The following is a 25,650-nucleotide window of genomic DNA, read 5'->3' on the forward strand; positions in this document are numbered from 1 at the left end:
CCACAGCAAAAAGTGTGTTTGGTGCTGCTGAGTCAATACATTACCTCAGCCATTGCTGCCAAAAGCACTAAAACCCATGGCCAGTGGCAGCAAGACCTGAAGGTCATCTGAGGTAAGTTTGGTTATGTGTTTTCATTCCTGTCTCACAGCAAGACCCTTTCACACCCCTGGGGGTCATGCCCAGGTGCATTTATCAGTGGGGTCTGCAGGAGCAGTTTCTGGGGGCTGTCATGGTTCAACCCAAGCCAGGTGTTAATGGGGGATCAGGTTAAGCCACGACAGAGGCTTAGGGTGTTGTGGTGTCAGGGTTGGCCACTGCTTGCTGCTGTGCCCTGGGGGCTCTTGGCAATCTGGATGGGGAGATGGTCCCCTTGGGTGTCCCGGAGCCAGGGGACAGTCCTGTCCCCACAGTGCCTGGGGAGCAGTGGTGCCATCACTCAAGCCCATCCCTGGTCCTCAGCTGCCTGGCGCAGACCCCCTGTCACCCTGAGCACACTGGGCTGCAGCAACAGCTCCTTGGGGAAAGGCAGCCACCACCCAAAGCCTGGGCTGGACCTCAGCAATGAGGGATTTGCCTCTGCCCCCTCTGTCCAAGGGCACTGCAGTGCTGCCTCGTGGGGAAGGCACAGTGAGACACCTTCCAGGTCACGCCTGACCTGGTGGGAGTGGGACAGGACTGCTCCTCGCCAAGGGAGCCCATGGTGGTCCCTGCACAGCTCTGGCTGCAGCACGGTGGTGTTGGGGTTTGCTCATGTCTTCTGGCAGACACAGAGATGTGAGCAGCTCCACGGTGGGGTGGGAGCTAATCAGGGCCTGTCTCACTCATCAGCAGGTGGCAACAGAGGAGCTGCTGACATAGGAAATGCAGCGGGGTAGCAGGATATGGTGCTGCTGCCCTGGCCTGGGATGACCCTCTCCTGCCAGCTGAACACAGCATCACTGTGTTCCCTCAGCCACAGAAGGTGGAGAAAGCCACCTGGGGTCCTTCACATTAGGCCAGGATGGGGTTTCATGGCCCCTCAGTCCAGAGCCTGCCTGCAGAGCAGAGTGGATGACAGGCAGACTGAAAGGCTTCCACCCTTCCCCAATGGGTGATAAAGGCAGCTGAGACAACACCGTGAGACACCACCTGCATGGCCTGTGGGAGGAAAGGGATGAGCCCTAGGAAAGATACACACTGAAGTGCTTCAAGAGCACCCTGGGGCATGGTTGGTCTTGGGGAGCCCAGCCAGGAAGTGTGGGCATGTCCTCACATGGCCATCCTGGGGCTAAACATCTCCTGGAGGAGAGCCTGAGGTGGACAGAGGGCACATGTTGGGCCTCTGTCCCCCTCAGTGCCCTAATGAGCCCCCAGCCAGCCTGTTACAGGCATGGGGAGGCCCTGAACTGCTGCAGGAGACAGAAGATGGCAGCTGAGAGGGCCGTGTGCTGGCGGGCAAGGAGCTTGGTGCCCAGCTCAGGGCAGACCTGCCCATGGAGCTGCTGGTGGAGAGCCTGCACCAGCTGCTGGTAGGTGCCCACCACATCCCCCAGGGCAGCTCCCAGCTCCTGCTGCCTCTGCCTGCAGCGCCTGCAGTGTGTCACCTGGAAGCAGGTCACTGCCAGGTGAACCAGGCGGTCAAACGTTGCCCTCAGTGCACACTGCACCTCAGTGAGAGGTTGCTCTGTGCTCAGAAGTGCCTGACAGCTGGACAGCAGGTCCTGGGAAGCCCAGCCCAGGGCACCCTTGCTCTCGGCACCCTGCTCTGCACATTGCTCATGCAGGTGGGCTGCCTGGTTCCCACAGAGCTTCCCTACAACCTCCTGGAGCTCTGCAGTGTAGGCCAGGAAGCGGGAGAAATCCGCAGGGCTCATCCATGCCTGGTCCTTCAGCTGCCCGAGCACTTGGATGTGGGGGTCCTGCCCTGCCACATCCCCAGCAAGGGAGACTGGGAAACCACTGTCAGGGATCCTGGGAAGGCTGCAGCTGCTGGAGGGTGGGGTGGTGAGGGGCGCTGGGAATGGGGGAGAGCTGGTTTCACCAGAGCTCCCCTCGCCCTGGCTGCGGGGCTGGGGGAAGCAGCTGACGTAGGGCAGCTGGCAACCACAGCTGCCCAACCCATGCAGCGCTGGGGAACAGCCCAGGGGCCTGGCCAGGATGGGGGCTGAAGGGTTCTGCTCACCCTCCTCAGGGTTAAAACAGAGCAAGGTGTGTTTTGCAGCTCTGTGGTCTTCTGCTCCTTTCCCCAAGGGAACTGGGACTGAGGAGACAGAAAGCTCTGCAGATGGAGCCAGGCAGGAGTCCTTGCCCACCCCGGCAGCCTGTTCTCTGGGAAGAGAAGCCTGTGCAGGCTGTGGCTCCTGTGGAGCCACATCTCCTGTGTCTCTTGTGGGTTGTCCTTTGCCCAGCCCCTCGCTGCTCACCAGCTCCTTGCCAAAGCCTGCTCCAGCAGGGCATGTTGGCATCTCCCTTCTGACAGCACTGACCCCCACACACCCGCTGGTCCTCAGACAGGCCAAAGGGGACATCTCTTGGAGACATTCCTCTAGAGGGACATCCACCCTGTCCTGCAGTGGGCTGGGTGATGCAGGGTGTGCCCTCAGCCCGAATGAGAGCCAAGAGAGGCGGCTGAGAACCCCTGAGGCACCACCACAGCCTGCCAGGAGCTGGGCTGTGTCTGGGAACCCCACATGGCCTTCGTGCACTTTCCTCAGGGCCTCCCCATGCACCACCTGTTGGCCCCTCACCTGGGCCATGGCCCCATCACCGCTGTTGGCACAGCACTGACCACTGGCACAGCTCTCACCATCGGCACGGTGATCACCATCAGCACAGCACTGACCATGGGCCCAGCCATCGCCATCGCCATTGGCACTGCCCTTGCCCATGCTACAGCACTGATCATCAGCTTTGCTCTCCTGACAGGGAGCCAGGGAAGGCTCCACACCCACAGGGAGCAGCCCCTGGTCCTGGGGAGGGGCTGTGGTGGGACCAGGAGCCGATGGCAGCAGCAGGAGCTCGCCAGCACAGCTCCCCTCCGGACGCCAGGGCGAGGGCACAGCACTGGCCTGGTGCTGGGTGGCCACTGCCTCACCCCCCTTCTCCTGTGCCCCGTGGCTCTGCCAGCCTCCAGTGGGCACACAGCTCTCCTCGCTCAGACACCCAGGATCTGTCTCCACCGGGGAGCTTCCCTGGGCAGCTCCACTCTGCCCTTTGGGAAGGGGCTCAGCTTCCTCCAGGGACAGCAAAGGGGGGCGTGCTGGCTGCACGCTGCTGTCCTCCCCACACTGGTCACCAGGATGGTGAACGTCCAAAACGGATGAAACCACCCATTCCATCATTGACTTTGTCTCTGTGGTGTCGGGCTCCATGTCAATCGGATCAGAGTGGGGGTCTGCACCAGTGGTGTCCCTCTGGGCCTGGGGGGCCATAGGAAGCCCCTTCTCCATGTCCTTCCCCGTGTCCTCTGTGGAACGCTGAGTGGGTGGCCAGGAGCAGCAGCTCTGTGGAGAGCCTGGGAGAGCTGCAGGGAAACTGACCTGTGAGGTGTAATCAGTTTTCAGAAAAGATCTTCTCTGCCTCAGGCTCTTGGTGTAGGTCAGCTCCTTCTCCTGCCCTGCCTGCTTCGTTGATGGGTTCTCCCCCAAGCTGTAGCACCTCAGCCTCTTTGGGATGCAGGAGGAGTTCTCTGTACCCTCCCAGGATGTCATAACACAGCCTGATGGCAAGAAAAAACATGGAAATCAGGAAGTAGTCCTGGGCAGCAGAATATCCACATGCCTACACAGTGGGTCAAAAAGCTCTTGGCACAGGACTCAGAATCACAGACACAAATGTCTGTCAGCAATGCCTGGCTCTCGAGGGCAAAAGGAAATGGTGTCTCACGATCAAGTACCCATTTGGAGCTGGATGTCAAGGAAAAGGCAGAGCCTGGGTGTGTGGCTACAAGGACAGAAGCCCAGGGTTAGTGATGAAGGCTCTGGAATCACTTCACCTGAAGGCAGGTGCCGCTGTAATTCCCCAGGCAAACTCCCAGGAGCAGACCTACAAGAGCACTGCCCACAGCTGTAGGCTTATCATCAAATAGAAACATGGTCAGAGGTTCCCAGCTGGATATTTAGGTGATAAAAATTTCCAGAGATGACAGGTTTTGCCTGAATACAGTACAGTGACTGTGCATTAATATAAAAGCCAAAACTGTTCTAATGGCACAAATCAAAATCTTAAGAGGTTCAGTTAATATTGAAAGAGCTGATTACTCCAGAAACAAGAATCCTCTCCATTCTGAGAAAATACAATGGCCAGCGAGCTGCTCAGCCCTGGAATCCTTGACCCAGCTAAGGAACAAGCCCCTGACTTGAACATAACCTTTGATCTTCGAGGTGTGAGGAACAATGTTTTACAGGGTTTGGGTCTCCTTAGCTGAGAGGAAGAGAGTATAGATTCCAGAATGCCACACTCATCTGAAAACTGACTTTCCCCAAGACCCAGTGTTTGCATGCAATAACTAATTGGGCTGCAATGTCACTGTAACCGTGCTGAGGAGTGCTCTGTGGAGAATGGGTGGTCAGAAGTCCTGGAGGAACTGCCAAGCGCTGGAAGCTGAGTCCCTCGGGAAGAGCGATGGGAGGAGAGGCAGCACCCCAGCGCGGGCAGCGGGAGGAAAGACCTGCAGCCAGTGGGTGTGAGTTTACCTGCCAGCGTGTCCGGAGGGCTGAGCCTGTCCGCAGCATCGTAGAACTCCTCCTCGGAGCTGGAGTCGCCGAAGCCCGGGGGCGGCTTCAGGACGAGGTGGCTGTCCCCTGCGTCGCGCCCTGCCTGGTCAGTCGGGCCGTGTCCCGGGCCGGCGCCGCTGCCCTGCGCGCTGCCCGCGGGGGATGTGCTGTAGCACAGGCTGTAGTAGCCCGTGGTGTCCCTCTCGGACAGCCTGACCTGCAGAGTGGACGCGGCCGCTCCCTGCTCCGAGGGGCTCCCCGCGGGCTCTCGCCGCTCCGCCGGCGGCACCTGCAAGAAGCAGAAGTAGTCCGCGGCTGCTGCCCCGCCGGGGCTCCCTGCGGCACACACCGGCACGAAGCTCCTGTCCGAGCTGCTCATCTCCTGCACGGTCGGCGTGTAGAACTGGAACAGCTCCGGCCGGGAGGAAGAGCACGCTTCCAGCTCATCCTCCTCCAGCGCATCCATGGAGTCGCTGGAGCCGCTCGTCTTGAAGCCTCGGCTCTCGGTGTTGGCCGAGTCGGAAGCCTCGGACGTGCTGTCCGTGGGGTTGTCACCCCCGTTCCGCGGGTCACCCCCGGCAGCCTGGGGCTCTGCGCTGCTCCCCTCGGGGCTGCAGGGCTCTCCCCGTCCCTCCTCGCTGCCACACACCGCGGGCGTGTCCCCACGGCGCTCCGAGGAGGAATCCGGGTCGCAGGAATCTTCAGAGTCGCTGCAGGCTCGGGATTCATACCCTGGGATTTAAACAGACTGGTCAGCTCATCCCGTGGCTGGGGAGGGGGATCAGCCACACACTACCCAGGGGACCCAGGGGACTCAGCCCTTGCCAGCCCAGCAGCCAACAAGGGAAGGTGCAGCTGGACCTGTGGGGTGTTTTTATCCCAGAGCACCCCTGGAGCTGCAGGGCAGCTGCCGGTTCACCCCTCGGCCTGAGCCTCGGTCTGCGACCCCCACAAGCCTGCAGCCATCGCAGAACCATGACTGCTGGAAAAGCCCTCTGAGATCATCAAATCCAGCCTTAAACACATGCAGGTGCCACCACACAGCCTTGGGCTATTGGTCCCACACAGTGCTGTTCCCAGGAGGGAATAACATCTCCAGAGTTGGGTCATCCACCCGCTTCCTCCCCACTCTTTGATCAAAAAAAGCTGGCGTTTTTTAACCTTCTTCAGCTGAGACACGATGCAGTTGCTGTTTTTTCTCTCCCCAGGTAAATATGGAGACGTTTGCATCCACTAAGAGTCTATAGTAGCCAGCAATGAGGCAGACAAGATCCTTCGCACTGTTTGATTCCAGCAGCAGAGTGAGCACCTTTTTTTGTTAATTTTTTGGGGGTGTGTGGGAGAAAAGAGTAAAAAAGATTAGAATAAACAAATATTGTTTGTATCACAGTCTGCAGGAACAGGCTGCACAATGACAAGGCAACCCCTCTCTCTCAAACTTTCCTCAGTTTGTTTTTGCAGGAGACACACACAAGAGTAATTAATTTTTCTCGTCTTTTGTGCCTTTGATGTGTCTCACTGATGGAGGGAGAATCACTTTTCCTCAGCAGGAAGAATCACTTCTTTTTAGTAACTTTTTTGGTTCTTCTTATGAGCTTTCCCTCCTGTCTAAGTCTGTTCTAAGCTTTCCATACTGCTGACACCCTGAGCCTGGTGCTGGATTTGGAGAAGAGCTGATGGTGCAAGTGACTCCCCTGTGCCTCTGTCCCCACACAGCTGCTCACCTTCAGGTCCTGCAGGTAGATCTTGACGGTGCTCACTCGCTCGGACTCGTCGCTGAGCTCCACCCTGCTGATGCTGGAGAACTCAGCCATGCTGGTGATGATGTTGAGCTTGCTGTTGATGATCTGGCTCACCCCGTGCTTGGCGCCCACCAGCAGTGCCACGTAGGACTCCCTGTCCTGCAGCTGTGGGGGCACAGGTTAAACCTGTCAACAAAACCTGGGCAGGCATCCCTTCAGCTGTGCTGGGCAGGGACCTTGCAGCCACCCAGCCTCATTGGGATCTCAGCACAGGGCTCTCTTTGCCCCTTGGCTGCCACAAGAGCAGCCCAGAGCTCTTTCCCCCCACAAGAACTGTCAGCTTCCCATGTCCCCTGGTGCCCCAGGGATGCACCAGGCACCCGGCAGATCCACAGACGTGTTTGTCTGCTGTCAGCAGTGTCACCTGGTGGGCCACTGTGTCCCCAATGGACCCAGTGAGACCTGCTACGGCTGCAGGGTAGAAACTTTGCAGCAACATTTCTGGGTTTGGAGGAAATGTCTGTGCTTTCCGTTAGGGTGAGACAGTTAAAGAAAAATGAATTAATGCAGATATAATCTGGCAGAAATTGTTCAGTTTGCATGTAGGTGTAAACTTTGTGACCCATGGGTGAGATCTCGCCCTGCTACAGACCCACCAGCATTGCTCAGCTCCCTGTGTTACACAGCTTGTGTTTGGCAGCTCAGCACAGACCCAGGGGGGGACAGGCAGAAAAATCAACAACCCAAGAAACATTTTTTAAAAAGATCAGAGTTCTTTTTTGCAGTGAAGTTTCAGTGTTTTCAGGGTATTTTCAAGGGTCTGAAGCCTGTCCAGATTTCTCAAGTACTTTACAGCACACAAAGTATAGACAGGCTTTATATGAAGAGCAAGAGTCACAGCTTTCAATTAGAAAAAACATACATAACTATTGAGTAGGCTGGTCTGTATTCTGCATAATGGAACCATGCTGAGTTACTCCAGCAGACTCCCTTGCCAACATCTACCATGATATTCCAGGACACAGAGAAGCAGTGTGACTAGTAGGACAGCACACCGAAAACAATTACATAAATAAACTGCTCGTACCATCATCGTGGCATTGAAGATCTTCCCACTGTACATCTTCAGCTCCCCCAGGATCTGCAGGTAGTTCAGGCGCACCTGGGTTGCTGTGAGTGTGTGCTTGGTTTGGCAAGAGAGAAAACACAGTTCAGAAACACTGCAGACAGCTGCAGGGTGGGAGACATTCTTTGGTGCAGGGCTGGGTATGTGACCAACACAGCAAGCTCAGTCTGGACAGACAGGGGTGAACCATGAACCATCCCACGTGGCCCATGGGGCACCTGGCACCCCACAGCAAAGTGCAGCAGCACAAGCGGTGCAGGGAAATCAGGGAGTGTGTGCAGAGGATGGAAAGCAGGAGCAAAGCCCCAAGCAGCACACGAGGAGCAGACCCACGGAGGGAGGGCACTGCCTTTTCAGCCCCAAGCGACGCTGCCACCATCCTGGCAGGCACTGTGACCTGGGGCTCACACACTACCTTCTGCCGAGGGTCCAGCAGCACCTGGTTCCGCTTCAGGTGGTAGCTGATGGCTTTCTTGATGTCCTTCCCTCTCATGTTTCGAAGCAAGGTGGGTGAGATGAAGTTCTCAATTCCCCAGTCCCTCCTGGCAGAAAGAGCACAGGGGGTCCTGGCCATGCTGACCCCCAGCACCACAGGACAGGGCAGAGGCACCACGCAGCCAGAGGTGTGACACACCCAGAGACCTGACTCATTCAAATTCACTGCCACCTGCACCTGCCACCCAGTCAGGTACGGGGCTGGACAATGTGCACTGTCATGCAAAATGCCCAGGAGGTAATTCACAACCTTTGTTAGCAGGACAGTCCCAATCTCCCCTCACCATGCTGTTATTGCATGCACCTCACTTTGGTGACAGGATTATGACAGTTCAGCACATTCAGTTTCCCAGACCCAAATTGTGGGCCATGTGTGCTGCTGGTGAGTTTATTCAGCCCAAGCACTAACTACCCGTGAGTATTTAGCACTGCAGCTATCCCTCACCCTCCAGTCCCTGAACACAGCTGGGCACATCTGGCTGCACACAAGGTGGCTGCAGCAGTGCATGCCACTGTCTGTCATCACATCAGTGCCTGGTAATTAACAACGAGCTCGTCACCACTTCCTAGAGTAGGGGCTTCTCTAGGACAGGTACAGTGTAAGAGAACCAACATGCAGCATGGCACACCTGCTTCTTGTGAAAGCATTGTTTGGTCATTTCCCCACAGGTCCCAATACTTGACAGGATCCAGCACTGTTGCCCAAAGGAGGTATTTCTGGCATGCTTCTGGTGAATCAAGAGATGTGCTGGCTGTGCCAAGTTGATGATTACAGCCTCTCTCTTCAGATACTGCCATCAATATTGGCAGGAGCAGCTTGGGTAACCACCAGTGGGTGAGAGATCTGCAGTTTCAAGTCCCTGCCCTACCCCTGTGACAGATTAGAACCTCCCTCTGCCTCGGGACACGCCCAGGTGTTCACTGCTTCTACTACTCAGGTCGCTCAGAAGGTCAAGGACAGGGAGATCCATGGGGCCACCCTGCCCTAAAACAAGCAGCACAACCAAGAGGCTGCAGCCCCCTTTGGCCTCCTGTGCAGAGCTAAACACTGGGCAAACTGAGAGCTGATGCCACTCTGACGTGGCTCCTTCTTTTGCCACAATAGAACACAGAAATTAGCGAACTTACTCGATGTATTTCAAGGACACTTTCTGTGGCTGAGCACAGGAATAGATCCTCTCCTGAATGTGCAGAGCAGCCAGACGTAACGCCACGCTGCACTTCATTTCCACAGCAAACCTCTCCTGGAGCACATCGCTGCAGCTCTGGAGCAAACAGAGCACAGTTAGCTCAGGAAGAAGACAGAACAAGACTGCTGATGTCACACCACACACCCAATTAAGGGTTCCACCAGTCAAGCACATAAGTTGATATAAGAATTTAGGACAAATCAAATTGAAATGCTGTGATTTTAAGTGCTGTGCATTCAACATCTATATAACTGAGCCAGTATGAGGCACTTTCTGGGTTAAAGGAAAAACGAGAATGGGGTGAAAAGGGATTCCTAAGCATGCAATGCCCCAGTGTCACCTGCAAGTACAGATATTCAAAGGCCACTGGGTCTTCCTGCATGAGGTCCAAGGGGTCCTTGGGGATAAAGCATACTCTGAAGAGGCACCGGTAGTCATGAGAGTCTCTTTTCTGGACCACCTGCAACAGACAGAGGGCATCACACCACAAGCCCTCCCTCCACAAGTGCGTGATGAGCCTTTGCTTGTTCAAACCCACAGGAATTGTTTAAAGCTGCTGGCAAGTGGATGATGCAGATTGTCCTTAACAAACACAAGGAGACTTTGCTAATGTTTGTAATTTTATCTCTGATTCTTCAACTGTTTTCTTCTCCCTGCAGCAGCTCAGAAGGCCTTTGACAGCAGCACTTCATTTAAATACCCACTGATCCCACACGCCTGCAGTGTGAGCAGGACAGAGGCTTTGGGGCTGTGTGATAACAGGGTGGGAAGGGGCAGAGGCTGCTCTGCTCTGGAGCTCAGTCACGAGACAAAGCAGCTCTAAACAGACCCCTGAATCATCACTGTAATGTCAATACAATGTCAAGACTGTGAGTTATACGTCAGCATATTTTATCCTGGGCAAATCCTACCCAGTGGAAATCCTCTGACCCGTGTGCTCAGTGGTCTGACAGCATCAGCCACCGAGGGACTTGAACACAATGATCCCTGTGTGGCCCTTCCAGTTCAGGATACTCTACATATGATTCCATGAAGCCCCCTGCAGTGGGCTGCCAACCAACAAACCCATCAGCATGGAGCTGAGAGGCCTGAGCAGGTGCTTCCCCACAAAGTGAATGAGCCAAGGACCACTGCAAGAGCAGCAAGATTACATGAGCTCACCTCATGTTTACAGGACACAAACTACTGATTCAGAATTTAATCCAAGTGGTCCCTGCCTGGGTGAATGGTCTGACTGCTCAGGGAACTGTACTTAGTGAGGTCATGCACAGCTGTCTTAGAGCTGTTTCATGGCTCAAGCAGTCCCCTGCGGATGGGCAAAGTGACAGGTGGCACAAGGGATGTCATCCATGGCTGCTCTACACGGTCCAGGCAACACCAGGCCACGGGCACTGCTGTGTGGGCACTCCACAGAGGGGGCAGGATGCTCCCACAGTGCCACTTGCTGAGGCACAGGGAGAACACCATGGCACCCTCTGCTGACACCTGCAGCGCTGGGCTCCCCCTGCCCCTCTCTGGCCTCTGTTCCTGGGGCAGAGGGACACGCAGGGACACTTGGGGGCTCTGCTCACCTGCGCAATGAGCTCCTCCTCGTGCAGCAGGTGGATCTTGGCCAGGTTGTACTGCTCCTCCAGCACCAGTGCAAAGTGGGCGATGCTGCGGATGGACAGCTTCTCCTGCAGGGTCAGCACGATGTCCTGGTGGGGGCACAGGGGACACAGAGCTCAGACCTGGCACCAGCACACTCACACAGCACGTGGGTGTCACGGTCACGGTGTGACTGCAGCCTGCAGAGCAGTGCAGGGGCTGGGATGGACAGAGCACAAAGCATCCCAGCAGGACACGGTGGGGAAGCTGCAGCTTGCCATGGTAAGAGGTCACCAACGTGCAAACTCCAGGGTGCCACAGGTATAAAATCTATTTCCTGGAGCTGCCTGTCCTGATCTGCCTCACACTCAGAATTTTACAGTTTTCAGCTGAGTGGTATTGACCACTTTCTGTCACCCTTGATCCAAGTGTTTGCTGTTGTGTTGGCTTTGCTTGGCCCAATTTCTGGTAGTGGAGGGACCACAAAGATGGCTCCTGTGAGAAGCTTCTGGAAGCTTCCACCATATCCAGTAGAGCAAATTTCTGATGTCTTTGAAGATGATGGGCATGCTGCTGGCCAAGCCTGGGCCAATTAGAGAGGCTGGTTAGGCCTCTGTGATGACATATTTAAGAAGGAATCAAAACAAAAAGGGCATGCAGTTTTTCTAGCCAGAGAAGGAGGTGCTCTTATTCCAGCTTTCTAGAGCTCTACAACATTTGGATGTGGATGCTCTGTCCCTGAAGTGTCCAAGGTCAGGCTGGACAGGACTTGAAGCAACCTGGTCTAGTGAAAGGTGTCTCTGCCCATGATGGGAGTCTGGAACTGGATGGTCTCTAAGGTCCCTTCCAGCCCAAATCAGTTTGTGATTCTGTGATTTGTGAAGAAACTACAAAGACCTGGTGAAAAACACTTTTCCTCTCCATTAAACAAGAATTTGAGAGTAAAATTATAAAAATCTTCCCAAATCGGACTGAATTTGGTGTTACAGTTGTCATAGAAAATTCTGTCAGTATACTAAGAAGCTTATTTTTGGAAAAACAGAAAATATCACCTCAGGCTTGACTGAGCACAGATTGAGAGCAGAAGACCTTAGACTCGCTCAAGTGTCTTGAGGCAAGCATAAATGTTTGACTCACCTCAGTTTTAAGCCAGGATGTCTCAAGCCACAGAGATATTTCTGGAAACCCCTAACTCTGGAAGCATTTTACTAATTTAGGTGTTTCTGGAGCGCACTGGTGAGGGCTAGTCTCAAAGACTGGGAAAACTTGCTCCATGTAAGAGCTGAGAAACTCATGTCAAAGACAAAGATCTAATCCATCCTTTAGAAATTAAACCCTTGGGTAAAGCCATTCAAATGTCTCTTTACAACTCACCTCCCCTTTCTTTACCACCTCCTTGCTTTATTTGACTATTTTCTTTTTCTAGTCCCTGCAAGTCAAAACACTTGCAGACACTTACTTGCCTGAGAGACCATGATGGTTTTGTAAAGCCTGGATGAACTTGACAAACTTCTCCTTTTTGAGAAAAGTTTTCACTGCATGATAAATAAAATCTCGTTGTATTTCCCCTTGATATCCTTCCAGCCTGATGACCCCAGAACATCTGTCCATCGTGACTCTCTTCCACAGCAGCTGCACTGCTGCAGGACACCATGTGTCCTTTAAGTGAGTCACACCTCCAACCCCTGGGCACAGCCAAATCTTAGTACATCCAACGTAAACACTGAGCAGCTACAACAACCAGGCCAGAAACACTGGAAGTGTGTAAGGCTATGTCCAAGCAGAGCAATTATGGGATGGGCTGGATCAATGCAGCAGAGCAGCACTGCGTTCTGAGGGGAATGATGTCCAAGATGCCCCCAGCAGATGTGATCTGAGGGACAACCACTCTCCATTCAGCAGGATCATCCCCTCAGATGCTGCTCTGCCACCTGAGGGAGTTAATCAGCACTCATGTCTACAGAGCAGACTGCAGAGATGAGGCTGGAACATGGAAAATCCAGTGTGCCTAGCACCAGCCAGCAATCCCCTTCCCACCGGGTTCCCAACACAACCAGGAGGCTGCAGGTTGCTGATGGGATGGGTTGGGGTGGTGGGAACAGCCCACCAAGCATCCTTACCTTCACAGTGGTGCTGCTCTCAAACCTGAATGCCTTCGTCTGTCCGTTCTCCAGGTACACCTTGAGAACATTGGGCATGAACAGGAGGGAGCTCCCCTGCAGAACAAAAGCAGCAGCTGGACCCTCGGGCTTCCAGCCTGCAGGCACCAGCTGCTCTGCCTGGCACAGCAAGTCCTGGCATCCAGGAAAATCCTTCTCTGCCCTGGCAACCCTCTTCCATGGCACCAAGCTTTATTCCTGATTATGCTTCTGGCACAGAATGACAGAAAGACAGCACAACAAATGCCTTTACCGTAATACTCCGGGCAGTGCAGCGGCTGCACGTGGCCTGGGAGCAGCATTCCCTTCCCAGCGGCTCAGGAGGATCCTGCAGGCACTGAAAGCAGAAAGTCATCCTCCCTGCTCATCTCCAGAACCCAGCAGTGCCTCCAGAAAAGGCATCTTCCCATCACCCATCAGCGGGCAGCACAGACCCCACACTGACACCACCCCAGCAGCAGCAGCCACAGCTGCACCCCAGGCACTGCCCACCCCACCCATGCTGCCACCACCACGGGGAGGCTGTGAAACACACTCAGCGTGCTTTCACTGCAAATTGCCCCGATATTTGTAACCCTGGGGCTTCCTAAGCAGGACGTGATGCCACCAGAGTGTCCAGAGATAGGACACCCTCAGCAAAAACGTCTCTGTTGGCTGCTTTGAGAAGGGTCTGAAGACTTGGCCTCTGTCCTCCTGGGCGGCCTGGGGCATCACCTTTCAGCCCTCCACCCCACTCCTTCCACAGAGAACACCTGCAGCTTCCTTCCTGGTTCCACTGTTGCTCCTCTGGTTGTTCAGTGCTGAGGAGGTTTATTCCTCCAATTTTGGACTTCCTGTTCAGCATGTCTTTTTCCTGTTCCTGGACCAGCACATTACTGCCATCACTTAAAGGATTCATCTGCTCGCCAAGAGAGTCTCACGGTTAAGAATGGTGTTTCTAAGACAATCTCTCCTATTTCATTTACTGTGGCACACGTTACAAACCTCACAGCCTTGCTCCCTCTAGACAGAGAGACCACACACTCTGGAAGTACTGCCAGAGCAAACATAAAACAGTTCTGAATCTCCCTCATCCCCATTTTGCGGGGTTCAAGCTGCCTACAGTCACCCCTGAGAAAAAAGAGAGAATACTGCTGCTATCCCCCAACCCCAGGATCTAAGTCCCGTGTGCTAATTAGCCCAAACACATCATGTCTTTGACAGGTTTTGGCTCCTCCATCAGCTCCAGGACAGCAATGCTGCTGCACACCAGCTGCACATCTCCTCTGGTAGCTCCCATGGCCACAGTTAGCATGTGAGCATGCAGCAAAACTTAACATCTACACAAATTATCACCACTCTCCCGCTCAGATCCAATTATCCAGCCTGAGCCCCAGAAGAGGTTTCTCTGCTTTTGTGAAGGCTGTCAGGAGCTACTACGAATTAACCCTGCAAGCCCCAGCAGCCATACCCTTCCTGTGTGCCTGGAGTGAGGCTGATTCACCCGAGCTGCAGCTGCTAGCAGCACACTGCCTGCTGCTGCCCCAGGCTCCCCAGGGAACGTCCCTTGCGCATCACTCCGTGCTGCCGAAAGACATCATCAGCCTGCAGAAAGCGCAGGCAGGACGGCAGCGAGGCTCATTAACAATTCATGTTCCCAACCTGCAGTTTCGGGTTTCAGCTGCAGAACGCAGCCGCTGGGATCCTTCCCGTCGCCACAAGGATCACTTAGCCCTGCTCCATTAGGATGACAAGAGCAGTATATTTACTGAAACAGGAGGCTGTACAGTTTTTCAGGGCCATAATACCCATTTTGGCTCCCTTAGTACGTCAGCCCATGGAAAGGAGAGCAGCCTTAAAGCACTCAGGGCTGTCGTGGGGGATAGTGCTTTTCCAGAAAGAAGTCATAAATATGCAACAAATTTATTTACTCTTCCTTCGTGCTAATACTTCACTGCTCAAAACAGGTTATATATCCAGCTGGTGAAGAGGGAAGCTAACACCAGTGAGACTTGAGGACCTGAATTAATTTCTCCCCCCTTTATACTCTCATTATATGAATGGCAAACTATAGACTGATTGTATCCCTCCTCTGCACTGGCAGAAGTATGATTAGCTGAGCACAATGCTGACAGAGGCTTGAGGAGGCACAGAGTGCAGCTTTGCCTCCAGAAGTGCCTTCTCTGGACCTCTCAAGAGGTCCTTTCCAGACTCATTGAGACCAGCCTTGTGATCAGTGAGTGCCTGGCACAGATGTGAGACCTCATGGGCTGTGGCACCAGTGCCAGCCTGTGGCTGCACAGAGCCTCCAGGCAGGTACTTGTGTCACATCCCAGCCATAAGGAAAGCAGGCTCTGTTGGTGATTTCAGGTCTGCCTGTGTCCCACGAGGAGTCCTGCCCAAAGCTCTCAGGCATCTCTGCTTGGGACCACTTCCAGGGCACATTCCCCCCTTCCCATTCCCTGCCAGGTGATCTGGGTGTCACATCTCCCAACAGACCGAGGGACCTGCTACCTGGATGCTGTGCCAGGGAGGGTCCTGGTGCCACACAGCTCAGGCAGGATCCCAGGCAGACGTGTCCCTGACCCCTGAGGGATGTGAACACAGCCCCTGAGAGGGCAGGGATGAGCCCTGCAGCAGCGTGGCAGGAAGGGAAAGATCCCAGGGCCCAGAGAGACAGCCTGGCAAACAGCAGGAGGCACAGCTGACCTCTCGCTCTGCAGAGAGGGCCAGAGGAGAGCAGTCCCCAAGTGCATTCACACTGTGACTGTCCTGTGGGCAGGTGACACCCACGGCACGTGTGGCTGCACCTCTGCCTGTGTGCAGGAAAAGGGAGAAAATGCCTGCCCTGGGCAAGCTCTGAGCTCTATCGGGAGAGTTCCCGCCTGCCAGTGATAGGCAATGAGAGACAGACAGGAAGGGAAAAGGAAAAGGGGAAAAGGAAAAGGGGAAAAGGAAAAGGGGAAAAGGAAAAGGGGAAAAGGAAAAGGGGAAAAGGAAAAGGGGAAAAGGAAAAGGGGAAAAGGAAAAGGGGAAAAGGAAAAGGGGAAAAGGAAAAGGGGAAAAGGAAAAGGGGAAAAGGGGAAAAGGAAAAGGGGAAAAGGAAAAGGGGAAAAGGAAAAGGGGAAAAGGAAAAGGGGAAAAGGAAAAGGGGAAAAGGAAAAGGGGAAAAGGAAAAGGGGAAAAGGAAAAGGGGAAAAGGAAAAGGGGAAAAGGGCCCAGTAGGTGGTTTGTCATTGCTGCAAAGCAGAAAGGTTTGGTCAGACCAGGACAGCTGAACAGCACTAATGAGCAGGTGGCCAGAGAGAGAGATTTTGACCACAGAGTATTTCATTGAAAGAAGAAAGGCAATCTTGACAGAGCTAATGATTCACAATTTACCCCGGGAGCTTAGTAAGTTACACAGGAAGAAAATGAGACTTTCAAGAGCTGCTCACAATGTGGGGAAGATACAAGTGTTCTCACCTCTGCTACAGGGAGAACAGCACAGGCAGACCCGTGGGCACAGAGCTGGGCTGCTGCCAGCACTGGGAACCCACTGATGGGGTTGCAGCAGCCTGCAGAGCAGTGACACAGCTCACCTTGCAGAGGGGCAGCACAGGAGGCAGCCAGGGAAGCCCTGTGGAAACCTCTGCTGCGATATGACAACAAGCTGCCATCCTGCCAGCTCAAGAACACTGTCACACCTAACAGTGACAAACCCTCTGAGCACGGTGTGACCTGTCCCCAGGAGGGGACAGCCCAGTTACTGCAGCAGGACATCAGCCTGGCAGCTACATCAGCGTTCTCCTGGCATCTCTGGGGTCAGGATTTGTCATGCCCTCACTGCAGTGTGGGTTCACCAGGGATGGATTAGCACTTGGAGAGATGACAGCTGCCTCCTGCAGCGCTGACAGGATGGCTGAAGGTCTGACCAGGGAACAGGATGGAAGGAGTACATGTGGGTATTTCCCATTAGTCCAAATGAACACGTCAAAGACAAAACCCTCCAGAGATGGAGGTGCTTTTCCCTGATCACCTCGGGCAGCAGTAGGGAGCATTGCCTGGATCCAGGCAGGGGAGCACAGTGACCCGAGGCACACCAGCCCCGTGTGACACCACCCAGGGGAGAGCCCCACGTTCCCTCCCTGCCAGCCCAGCTGCCCTGACCTGCGAGTGTCCATTCAGCAGCACCTCCTCCGCAAACCGCACTTTGACGGGGTTTGTTTTCAGCCTCGCCCTCTTCTCCTCGGTGAGGAACGATGACTTGGGGCCACCCTGAAACGACAGCAGTGTTGGTCAGGGCAGCAGCCACGGGCAGGAGCAGAGCCCCTACTGAGGGCATGGGCATACACTGTTCACCCGTGCTGGGGCTACTCCCACTGAGCTGCCTCATGCCCACACGGAGAGCTATTCTGGGGAGCCTCTCAACTCCCAGCCTCGCCACAGGCCCTTTTGACCTGCCTGGGCAGCTGCTGAACCCAACCCTGGCTACCCAGCAAGTGGATACACTGCCACTGTCACTGCACAGAGCCAGCTGCTGCACTCAGGTGTGTCCCCACACCCTGCAGTGCAGCCACGACCCCAGAGAGCAACTGGGATCTGCCAGCAGCTGCCTTGCAGTGGGGCTGTACCTAAACCAACACATGTGATGGACAGACCCCTGCCAGCCCACATGGAGCTGCACATCCCAGCCCCACTGGGCTTGCCAAAGTGCACTGCAAACCATTCAGAAAGCTGCCCAAGGTCTCAAAGACCATTTGGCCCCATTGCAGTACTGCCACACAACCTTGCTCTCACCATGGCAGGGTCCTATCAAGCTCACAAGACACCACATGAGCTCAGGAACCACCAAGTCCCTGTGCACAAATGTGCTGTAAAGTATGATGGTCCCCAAGATCAGTGGCAGAATCCCTCAGCATCCTCCTATGAAGCTTCCAGGCAGAGCCAATCCTTCACCTGTCAGAGGTGCCTGTGTCTCCTGGCCTGCCACAGCCCCATCCTGCCCTGAGGACACGTGGTAGGGACAGAGGATGGGATTTGGGAGGAGCCCCCATGCACGTCCAGACCTTCCTGAGCCCACCAGGGTGCAGGCAGCACAGATTCTGTCCCTGCAGCCCATGCCACATGCCAGCCTGGCCCTGCACCCAGGGCTCTGAGGAGTCACTGCCCCTCCAAGGGTGTGTGTGACAGCAGAGGATGCCCACGGCACCCTCGTGGCTTTGGCCAGCCCCTGACAGCCTGCATGCCAGTGCAGCCAGAGGGTGCCACGAGAGCCCAGCAAGGGCCACTTACAGCCGTGCAGCGCAGGACGGTCAGCTGCAGCTCATCGCCAGCATCCCTGCAACAGAGACGTGTGGTCAGCCAGGGCTTGTGCCCTCTGCAGCCCCTCTGGCCCTGGCCAGGCACAGGACAGTCCCCACCTGATGATGCTGGCTGCCCGCTCGACAGACACGTCGGCCACTGTGCTGGAGTTGATCATGAGCAGTTGGTCACCAGGCAGCAGCTTCCCTTCCGCCGTGCTCCCTGTAGGCAACCAGCATGCTGTGAGGCACTGCCAGACACCCTCCCACCACGGGATCACAGCATCATTTACACTGGAAAAACCCTCTAAGATCATGGAGTCCAACCACTTATCCAGCACTGCCAGGTGCACCACTAACCCATGTCCCCAAGTACCCCATTTGCACTAGGGACATCCAGAGACACTCACTGTGAGCTCCTCTTTCCTCCCAGCCCCTGCTTCCCTCAGCAGCTGCCTCTGGATGGCAAAACAAAAGGGGTTGAAGGACACTGGGTGCTGTGTCCCTGCCTGTGTCCATGCCCCCCACCTGAGCTCCCCTCTGCCCCATGGGAAACCTCTCCTGCATGTGCCTGTCCCCTTGTCACAGCACACCATGCAATCCACTGGGAACCAAACATGGGCTCCCATCAGCAAAGGACAGGGCTCAGAAGGGCAGGTTTCTTTGTACCTCAATTTTAGTAAAATGTTGATTCTTTCTGATTAGGAAAAAAGAAAAGCACAGCAGAAAAAAAAACCAAAACACTTCTTATGCCCCACAACTCTCAGATAATTTCACCACATTTCACATGGGAAGAAGCACAAAGAAAAGTGGGAGGTGACAGGGTAAATGCCCTGACCCAGAGCACCAGCCACACCCCTAACAGGGGGCTGCCACACTCACATCAACAGGTAAAAACAGATGGTTTTGTTCACCCATTAAAAAAAATATATAAATAAGAAAGACATTCAGAGTTTTTGAGTTACACCCCTGCCTTCTACAGCTGGAGGAGCTGATCTGCTTGACTTCAGCACTCCCTGCACCCAGCAGCAAACCTGTTGCTGTTACAGGGCTGAAAGCCCAGGGTCTGTTCAGCAACAGATCGTGGTGACCACAGCAGAATAAGATGAAATTCTCTAAGATAAGATCAAATTCTTCCTCTGCGTTTCAGATAAAGCAGCAGGAAGGACTTTGCTTTGAGCAGCTCTCTGCATTGAAGGTGAGCAGTGAGCAGGCACAGGGAAGGATCCGTGGGGACACTGGCGTTGGCTCGGCGCCATGGAACTGAGATGTCCCAGCGCTCTGTGTGCCACAGGCAGCCACACTGCCCGAAGGTTCAGGGCTCACACACCAACAGGAGCCTCAGGAACTACAAATCCCTGGCAGGAATTTACCATTGAGACCCCCTGGGAGCATGCTGGGCTCTCCCAGCCTGGCAGGACAGGATGCTCACCAGCAGTGACAGATGCGATTGTCAGGGGAAGGCTGGGACAGATCTCGAAGCCATAGTGCTGCAGGACAAGGTCCTTGTACACGGTGACAGTGACCTTGACCCGGGTGGGGGGCGGCGCTGCGCTGTCCCCGGCACTGTCCATCACAGGCACGCTGCCCCTGCGAGATCAGAAGAGACAATTCAACAAGATGGCACCAGAGACACTGTTGAAAGGGCCTGGATTCACACACTCCCCTGCTCTCAGTGGGCTGCAGTGCTGCACCAAGGCTGGCACTTCCCCTGGGTGCAGCAGCAATTCCCTGGGCTCTGCAAAAGGCTGAGAGCATCACACTGGTTGTAACCACACTTCCCAGCCAGCCTGGCTCAGTGCTCACACAGAAGAGATGCCCAGGCATGCCCCACAGCAAGCCATGAGCTCCATCCACAAGAAACAGCAGCAGTTTCACCCAGGAAGGCAGTGAGAGAATGCACAGCCCTCGGCTTCTGCTGGCATCCACTCCAGCCTATGTGTGTCCACTGTGTGTCCACTGTGTGTCCACTCCACCCTAATGTCGACTCATGGACCTCAAGGAAGGAAAGCAGCCATGGACCAGGATCCCTCACAAATGCAACCTAGTCTTGCCCAAAACTGTGGGCCTGTGGCAAAACACAAAGAGAAGCATGACCCCACCTCTGAGAAGAGCAAATTTCACACGGAGCAGTGCTGTATTTCTTCCTCACAAAACCACAGTAGAGCAAGGCAGGGACATCTGTCCCTGGAAGCCAAGGGGGTTGCTTAAAGACACTGTTGCTTTTCTTTTTCCATGTGCATATTTCCCAAGAAGAACGGAAACAAGGAGTGAGATCTGCAGGCTGTGCCAGCCCCTGTTCCTGGGGAACAGCCTTGTGCTGTCTCTGAGCGAAGGTGATGGCAGATATTCCTTCCACAAAACCCACACTTACCTGGCCGTGCTGTCCCGAGAGCGATGAAGCCATTTTGCTACCATTTGCTCTATTCTACATGTTTTTCGTGTATGGATTAAGCTAGTCTCCAAATCTCCCATTTACCTGGAAGTGACAGAAATCACAGGAAAACAGAATGACGAGCGACTGAGGAACTCTTCTGGACACCTTCCAGAGTTACCAACACTAATTCATAACTCATTTGTGACACAAAGTGATCTGCTGGCCCCTCGTGAAGACCATGAACTGTTACAGAGGGTAACTAACACTTGCTGTGACACTCACAGAACCCCCCTGCCCACCCAGCCTCCCCTCTTGGTGCTTTTGGTCATCCATGGCTTGGTCATAGTGGGATCCCTTCCACGGCAGGCAGTGACATCTGTGTTCCTTTTCCATGCATTTCATGGATCCAGAGGCTTATTATGGAAATGCAAAGGTTAGGTCAGCTTCACAGGCCATGTGAAGGCCTGGCAGGCCTTGAGTCTTCAGTCAAACCAGGTAATTGGTTTGATATTTGTAACTGCAAACATCAGTGGTAATTGCACAGCCTAGGAGTGTGTCTTGCAAGGCACAGGAAGCCCTGTAGCTGTGTGCCACTGCCAATACTCTGAGCTCTAACCCTGGGAAGAACCGTGGGCTGCAAGGGAACCCAACACAAAATGAAACAAAATATGTATCTGCCAGAAGTCATGAGGAATATCAGCTCTTTGTATTTCAGACCCAAAACTGTTATATCCACCTTTCACAGTGTGCCCTCTGATCAGCCTAGGAGTTCTGTACGTCCTGAGCTCCTTCCTTGTGTCTGTTGCTGGGACAGGAAGATCTGTGCCTCAGGGATATGCTCTGTCATACTGGGACAGAAGGCTGCTGGTCCATGGCAGAAACTGTGCTGTAACAGAAATATCAGTGAGTTAACCTGTGAGCAGCAGAGATGGCTGGAAGCTCACAGAAATGAGGCATAAAAAGTTTTGTCTCAACAGAAATGACCTGTTCCACTCAGCACTTTCCCAGGCCACAGCAGTCCCCCAGCTCACATTTTCTAACCAAGGAGGGAGGACAGGATTCACATTTGCTGGTGCTTCTCTCCCTCGCAGGGAGCCACTCTGCTCTGAAAGTGCCTGAGAAGTGCCTGATCTTTTTTGCTCCCTGCCTGTTCAGCCATGGGCTGAAAAGAGAGAAAATTTAGCCTTTCAGCAGTTCTTGCACTGGGCACTCTCTGGGCTCCCTTTCTTACACAACACAGTTCAACTAGCTCCTTTAGCCACACTGCTCCTGTCTCTGCTCCTGAGGAGCATCTCTGAAACACAAAGGGGGACCTTGTGATGCAGCTGTGTTTTCAGAAATTAGAGCTCATGGGGTGGGAAATCTGACCCCTTCTCAGGGGTGACCAGGAAGTGACCACAGAAGGAGCAGAAGCCCAGCAGCTCTAGCCTGGAACAACATTCAGAATCGATCAAAGGGAGCCTGAGCAGACACTGTCCCTGCTCAGCCTGTCCCCTCCCAGCCACAGTGTCCCACTGTCTGTAAGGCTCATGGGGCAGTGGCCACAGCCATCTTCTGGCTTTGATGTCACCTCTCCCCTCAGCAGCACAAAGCACTTTGGCTTTCCCACTCCCCTCCAAACACCCAAACATTCTCTCTGAGCCACGGGGAAGGCTGTGCCTGCAGGGCCCCTTCCTCCCAAGGGCTCTGGGTGCCTGGAGGCCACTGATGCACCATGATCAATCTTTCTCGGGTGCTTCCTCACCACCTCCATCTCCAGCTCCACCCCTTCCCCCGCACTGGGACAGACTTTTCTATCTGCACTTCACAAAACAGAGTTTCCAGAGAAAGTCTCTCAACCTGTAGGACAAGGAGGAAAAGCCTGAAGAACAAATGTAAACACTTAAAAACCCCAGACGGAATAATAGGGAGAAAACCCCGTGTTGTCCTTTCAGGAAAGTGGAATGTTTGGGCCAAACAACAGGTGTGTTAGAGGAGGCAGCTTGGGCAAGTATTTTCCTAAAACAGTGCACAGCACCAGGAGCAGCCTCCTTCCCCACAGCATCCTTGGGGCACAGCGGCAGCCACACGTGCTGAGTGGGACAGGGTCACCCCGGGTCACCCCCTTGCACACACAGCTGGCACCCCTCCCCACTCTGGGATGTCCCACGGTGGCTCCAGCCCAGCTCCTGCTCCCTCCTGCCCTTCTGCAGCTATTTCTGAGCCAAGCCCCCGAGCACATCACTAAGCAGCTTGAGCTGGGATCCTGAGACACAGAGATCCTTCAACTCACTCAGAGGGAACTGTGACTCCATGGGGGGTTTCATGGCCACCTGACCCCTGCAGAGAGCCACGGCTCTGTGTCTGGGAGGAAACCTGGGTGGGTGACTCTGGGTCTTCAGGAGCAAAGCAGACCTGAAGCTCAGGGCTCACACCAAAGCCTGCAGCCACAGGGCAGCTCAGCTGCAGGGATGTCAGGGTGTGCACAGCACAGATCTCACCAACAGGGAACCCAAACCTCTTTCAAGAAGAACACGTCAACATTTCGTGGAAAGTATTAATTCATCAAACAGAAATTTTTTGATGGGCAAAAGTTTTTCTGGTACTTTTGCTATTACACCTTTGCTTTAAGGCTTTGGCTCCCAGCAGAGCATGGCAGCAGGAGCAGCACTGGGGACCAGCAGGTCTCCTGCTCCTGCTGGCAGAGAAGTGCCTGATCAGATGTTTCCATAAGCTGCTGAAAACGCTGGATGCCATCCACCCTGACTTCACTCACAGGGGCTCTTGGAAGCATCTTTCCAAGTACTTCCTGTAATGGATGCCAGTCTGCAGTGAGTTGGATGGCTGCTGGCTGAGGGGTGGACAGATCAAGAGCCTTGCTGGACAAGGACTTGGGGGTGAGAAAAGCTGATGGGTGAGAGCTGGGACCCCAAACCCGCTGTGCTGGGCTGAGCCCCAGCTGGGCAGCAGGCAGGGGGGATTCTGCCCCTGTGCTCAGCTGAAACCCCACCTGCAGAGCTGCCCCAGCCCTGGGCAGCACAGCAAGGAGGTGTGGAAGCAGGTCCAGAGCAGGATCACAAAAATAACCACAGGTCTGGAGCACCTCTGCTCCCAGGAAAGCTGGCAGAGCTGGACTTGTTCAGCCTGCAGAGGAGAAGGCTTTGCAGAGACCTCAGAGCCCCTTCCAGTGCCTAAAGGGAGTTTATAAGAAATGGGGACTGACTTTTTAGCAGCACCTGTAATGACAGGACAAGAGATGATGTGCTTAAAGTAAAAGAGGCAGATTCAGAGCACATATAAGCAAAAAGCAATTCACAGTGAGGGTGCTGAGGCCCTGGCACAGTGTGCCCAGAGAAGCTGTGGCTGTCCCAGCCCTGGAAATGTTCAAGACCAGGTTGGATGGTGCTTGGAGCAGCCTGGGATGATGGAAAGTGGCCCTGCCTGTGACAGGGGGTTGGATTAGATGGCCTGTAGAGATCCCTACCATCCCAAACCATGCTTTGGCTCTACAACTGCACCTCTTGTGGATGTGGTGACACATCCTCAGACTGTGCAGCTCTGAGATGCAGCAGGGCTGTCCTGCCCTGGCCACCCCAGCTCACCAGCCATGGTCTGCTCCTGCCCAGAGGGTCAGCACATCCCTGCCCCCAGCAGGCAGAAGAAAACTGAGCTCCTTCTTGACAGTCGTGGCTCTGAGCTGCACCAGAAGACTCTTCTGGCACGACTGAGCGTCTCTGCAGCAAAGCTTTTGAAGGTCAGCCAGTTCTGATGAGACATGAGGACAGAACAGTAACTCACCTATTTTCCACAGAGCAGCTTCTAAAGATGTTCTTGGAGATACAGCCAGGGAGACAACGGAGCCGAAGGACCAGGGTTACAGCTCCCGTGGCACTCTGTGCTCCCACCACATTGGCTGTGCTTACACAAGGAACATAATTCCTACAAAAATAAAATCAAAAAAAGAAAACAAAAAACCCAGTATGGTCATCCTGTCTCGTAAGACTGTGATATCTGCTGGTTGTTGAGGAGATGAGTTGCTCATGTGAGGCTTGCCCAGCATGAAGGGAGCCCAAAGTGCCACACAGTCACTGCAGCTGCAGGAGTGTCACAGCACAGCTGGGGACACTGCTGCCCAAGGAGGGCGCAGAGCAGAGTCCTCCCCAGCCCTGAGTGTCCCTGTGTGTCACAGGCAGTCCTCTTGCCTATTAAACAGTACACAGGAAACACTGCCACAGCACAGGGTGACACTGTGACACTGAGCAACACTGCCAGACGTCACTAATGGGATTTTAGGCCATGCTGACCTGTTTATCCCTCACACCCTCGGGTCAGCTGCCATCTGATCACCCCCAGGGGCACAGGGTGGGAGGCTGCTCCTCTGGCCTTCCTTGGTTCCGAAGGAAAACCTGAGATGTTCAGCACTTTTAGATAATACCAGGCAAAGAATAACCACCAGCACCACATCCCACAGAAAAAAAAAAAATTAAGAAAAGACCTGTTGTTTTTTCAAACTATGGAGACCCCAGGTTTTTGTCTATAGACAGATGCTATCAGGAAAAGAACGATAAAGAAAAATAAAATAAAACAAGCTAACAACCTCCACAATTAAAAAACCAAACCCTAAAAAATAACAAAACAATAAACCACCCTCCCACTCCATCCAGCTGCTGTAAGTCAAGAACAGTCAGCAAGAGAATTTAGCCTTTGTCAGCCTGGGGGAGACAAGAGAGATTCTGCACCTGCATATCCCCACTCCCTCTCTTAGCTGACAGTGGTGAGGCTTCAGACAGACACACTCTGGCTCCCAAAGAGCACAAATAGTTTTAAATTGTGAGTTTCTGGGCATGCAAAGACTTCAGGCGCCAAATAAAATTGGTTTCAGCAAAGGCTGTACATCCTCAGCTGGTTGGGGCACAAGGGGAGAGCAAGAATAGCTTTGTGCATGGCGCATTACACACAAACTGGAGGAAATGATAAACAGAACGTTCAAGGTGGAAAGGAGGAAAATCAATACTTCCCTCCTGAATAGCTTTCACTCC

At 54.1% G+C, this 25,650-nt stretch overlaps 1 protein-coding gene across 1 annotated transcript; it reads right to left on the reverse strand.

Annotated features, from left to right (window-relative positions):
• Window positions 1-9: 9 nt before the first annotated feature.
• On the reverse strand, window positions 10-24,715 carry FRMPD1 (FERM and PDZ domain containing 1). Its single transcript, XM_085041883.1, has 18 exons — window positions 24,410-24,715; window positions 21,369-21,518; window positions 20,630-20,734; window positions 19,688-19,845; window positions 18,376-18,478; window positions 18,248-18,293; window positions 17,123-17,230; window positions 13,248-13,331; window positions 12,956-13,051; window positions 10,820-10,945; window positions 9,589-9,708; window positions 9,187-9,323; window positions 7,979-8,105; window positions 7,525-7,620; window positions 6,420-6,602; window positions 5,857-6,004; window positions 4,675-5,427; window positions 10-3,698 (listed from the first exon to the last, which is right to left on the reverse strand). Exons 3-18 carry the CDS (start codon window positions 20,728-20,730, stop codon window positions 1,363-1,365), a joined length of 4,722 nt encoding a protein of 1,573 aa, XP_084898009.1. The 5' UTR covers window positions 20,731-20,734; window positions 21,369-21,518; window positions 24,410-24,715; the 3' UTR covers window positions 10-1,362.
• Window positions 24,716-25,650: the final 935 nt, after the last annotated feature.

The sequence above is a fragment of the Lichenostomus cassidix genome, chromosome Z (assembly GCF_008360975.1).
Source record: "Lichenostomus cassidix isolate B80296 chromosome Z, HeHo_3.0, whole genome shotgun sequence".
NCBI classification, from domain to species: domain Eukaryota; kingdom Metazoa; phylum Chordata; class Aves; order Passeriformes; family Meliphagidae; genus Lichenostomus; species Lichenostomus cassidix.

Coding starts and splice junctions, on each gene's coding strand:
- FRMPD1 (XM_085041883.1), bottom strand. CDS start 20,730: ATGGGAGATTTGGAGACTAGCTTAATCCATACACGAAAAACATGTAGA. Junction 17,231..18,247: donor CCGTCCTGCGCTGCACGGCT/GTAAGTGGCCCT, acceptor CTGTCGTTTCAG/GGTGGCCCCAAGTCATCGTT. Junction 6,005..6,419: donor TCTACCTGCAGGACCTGAAG/GTGAGCAGCTGT, acceptor TAACAAAAAAAG/GTGCTCACTCTGCTGCTGGA.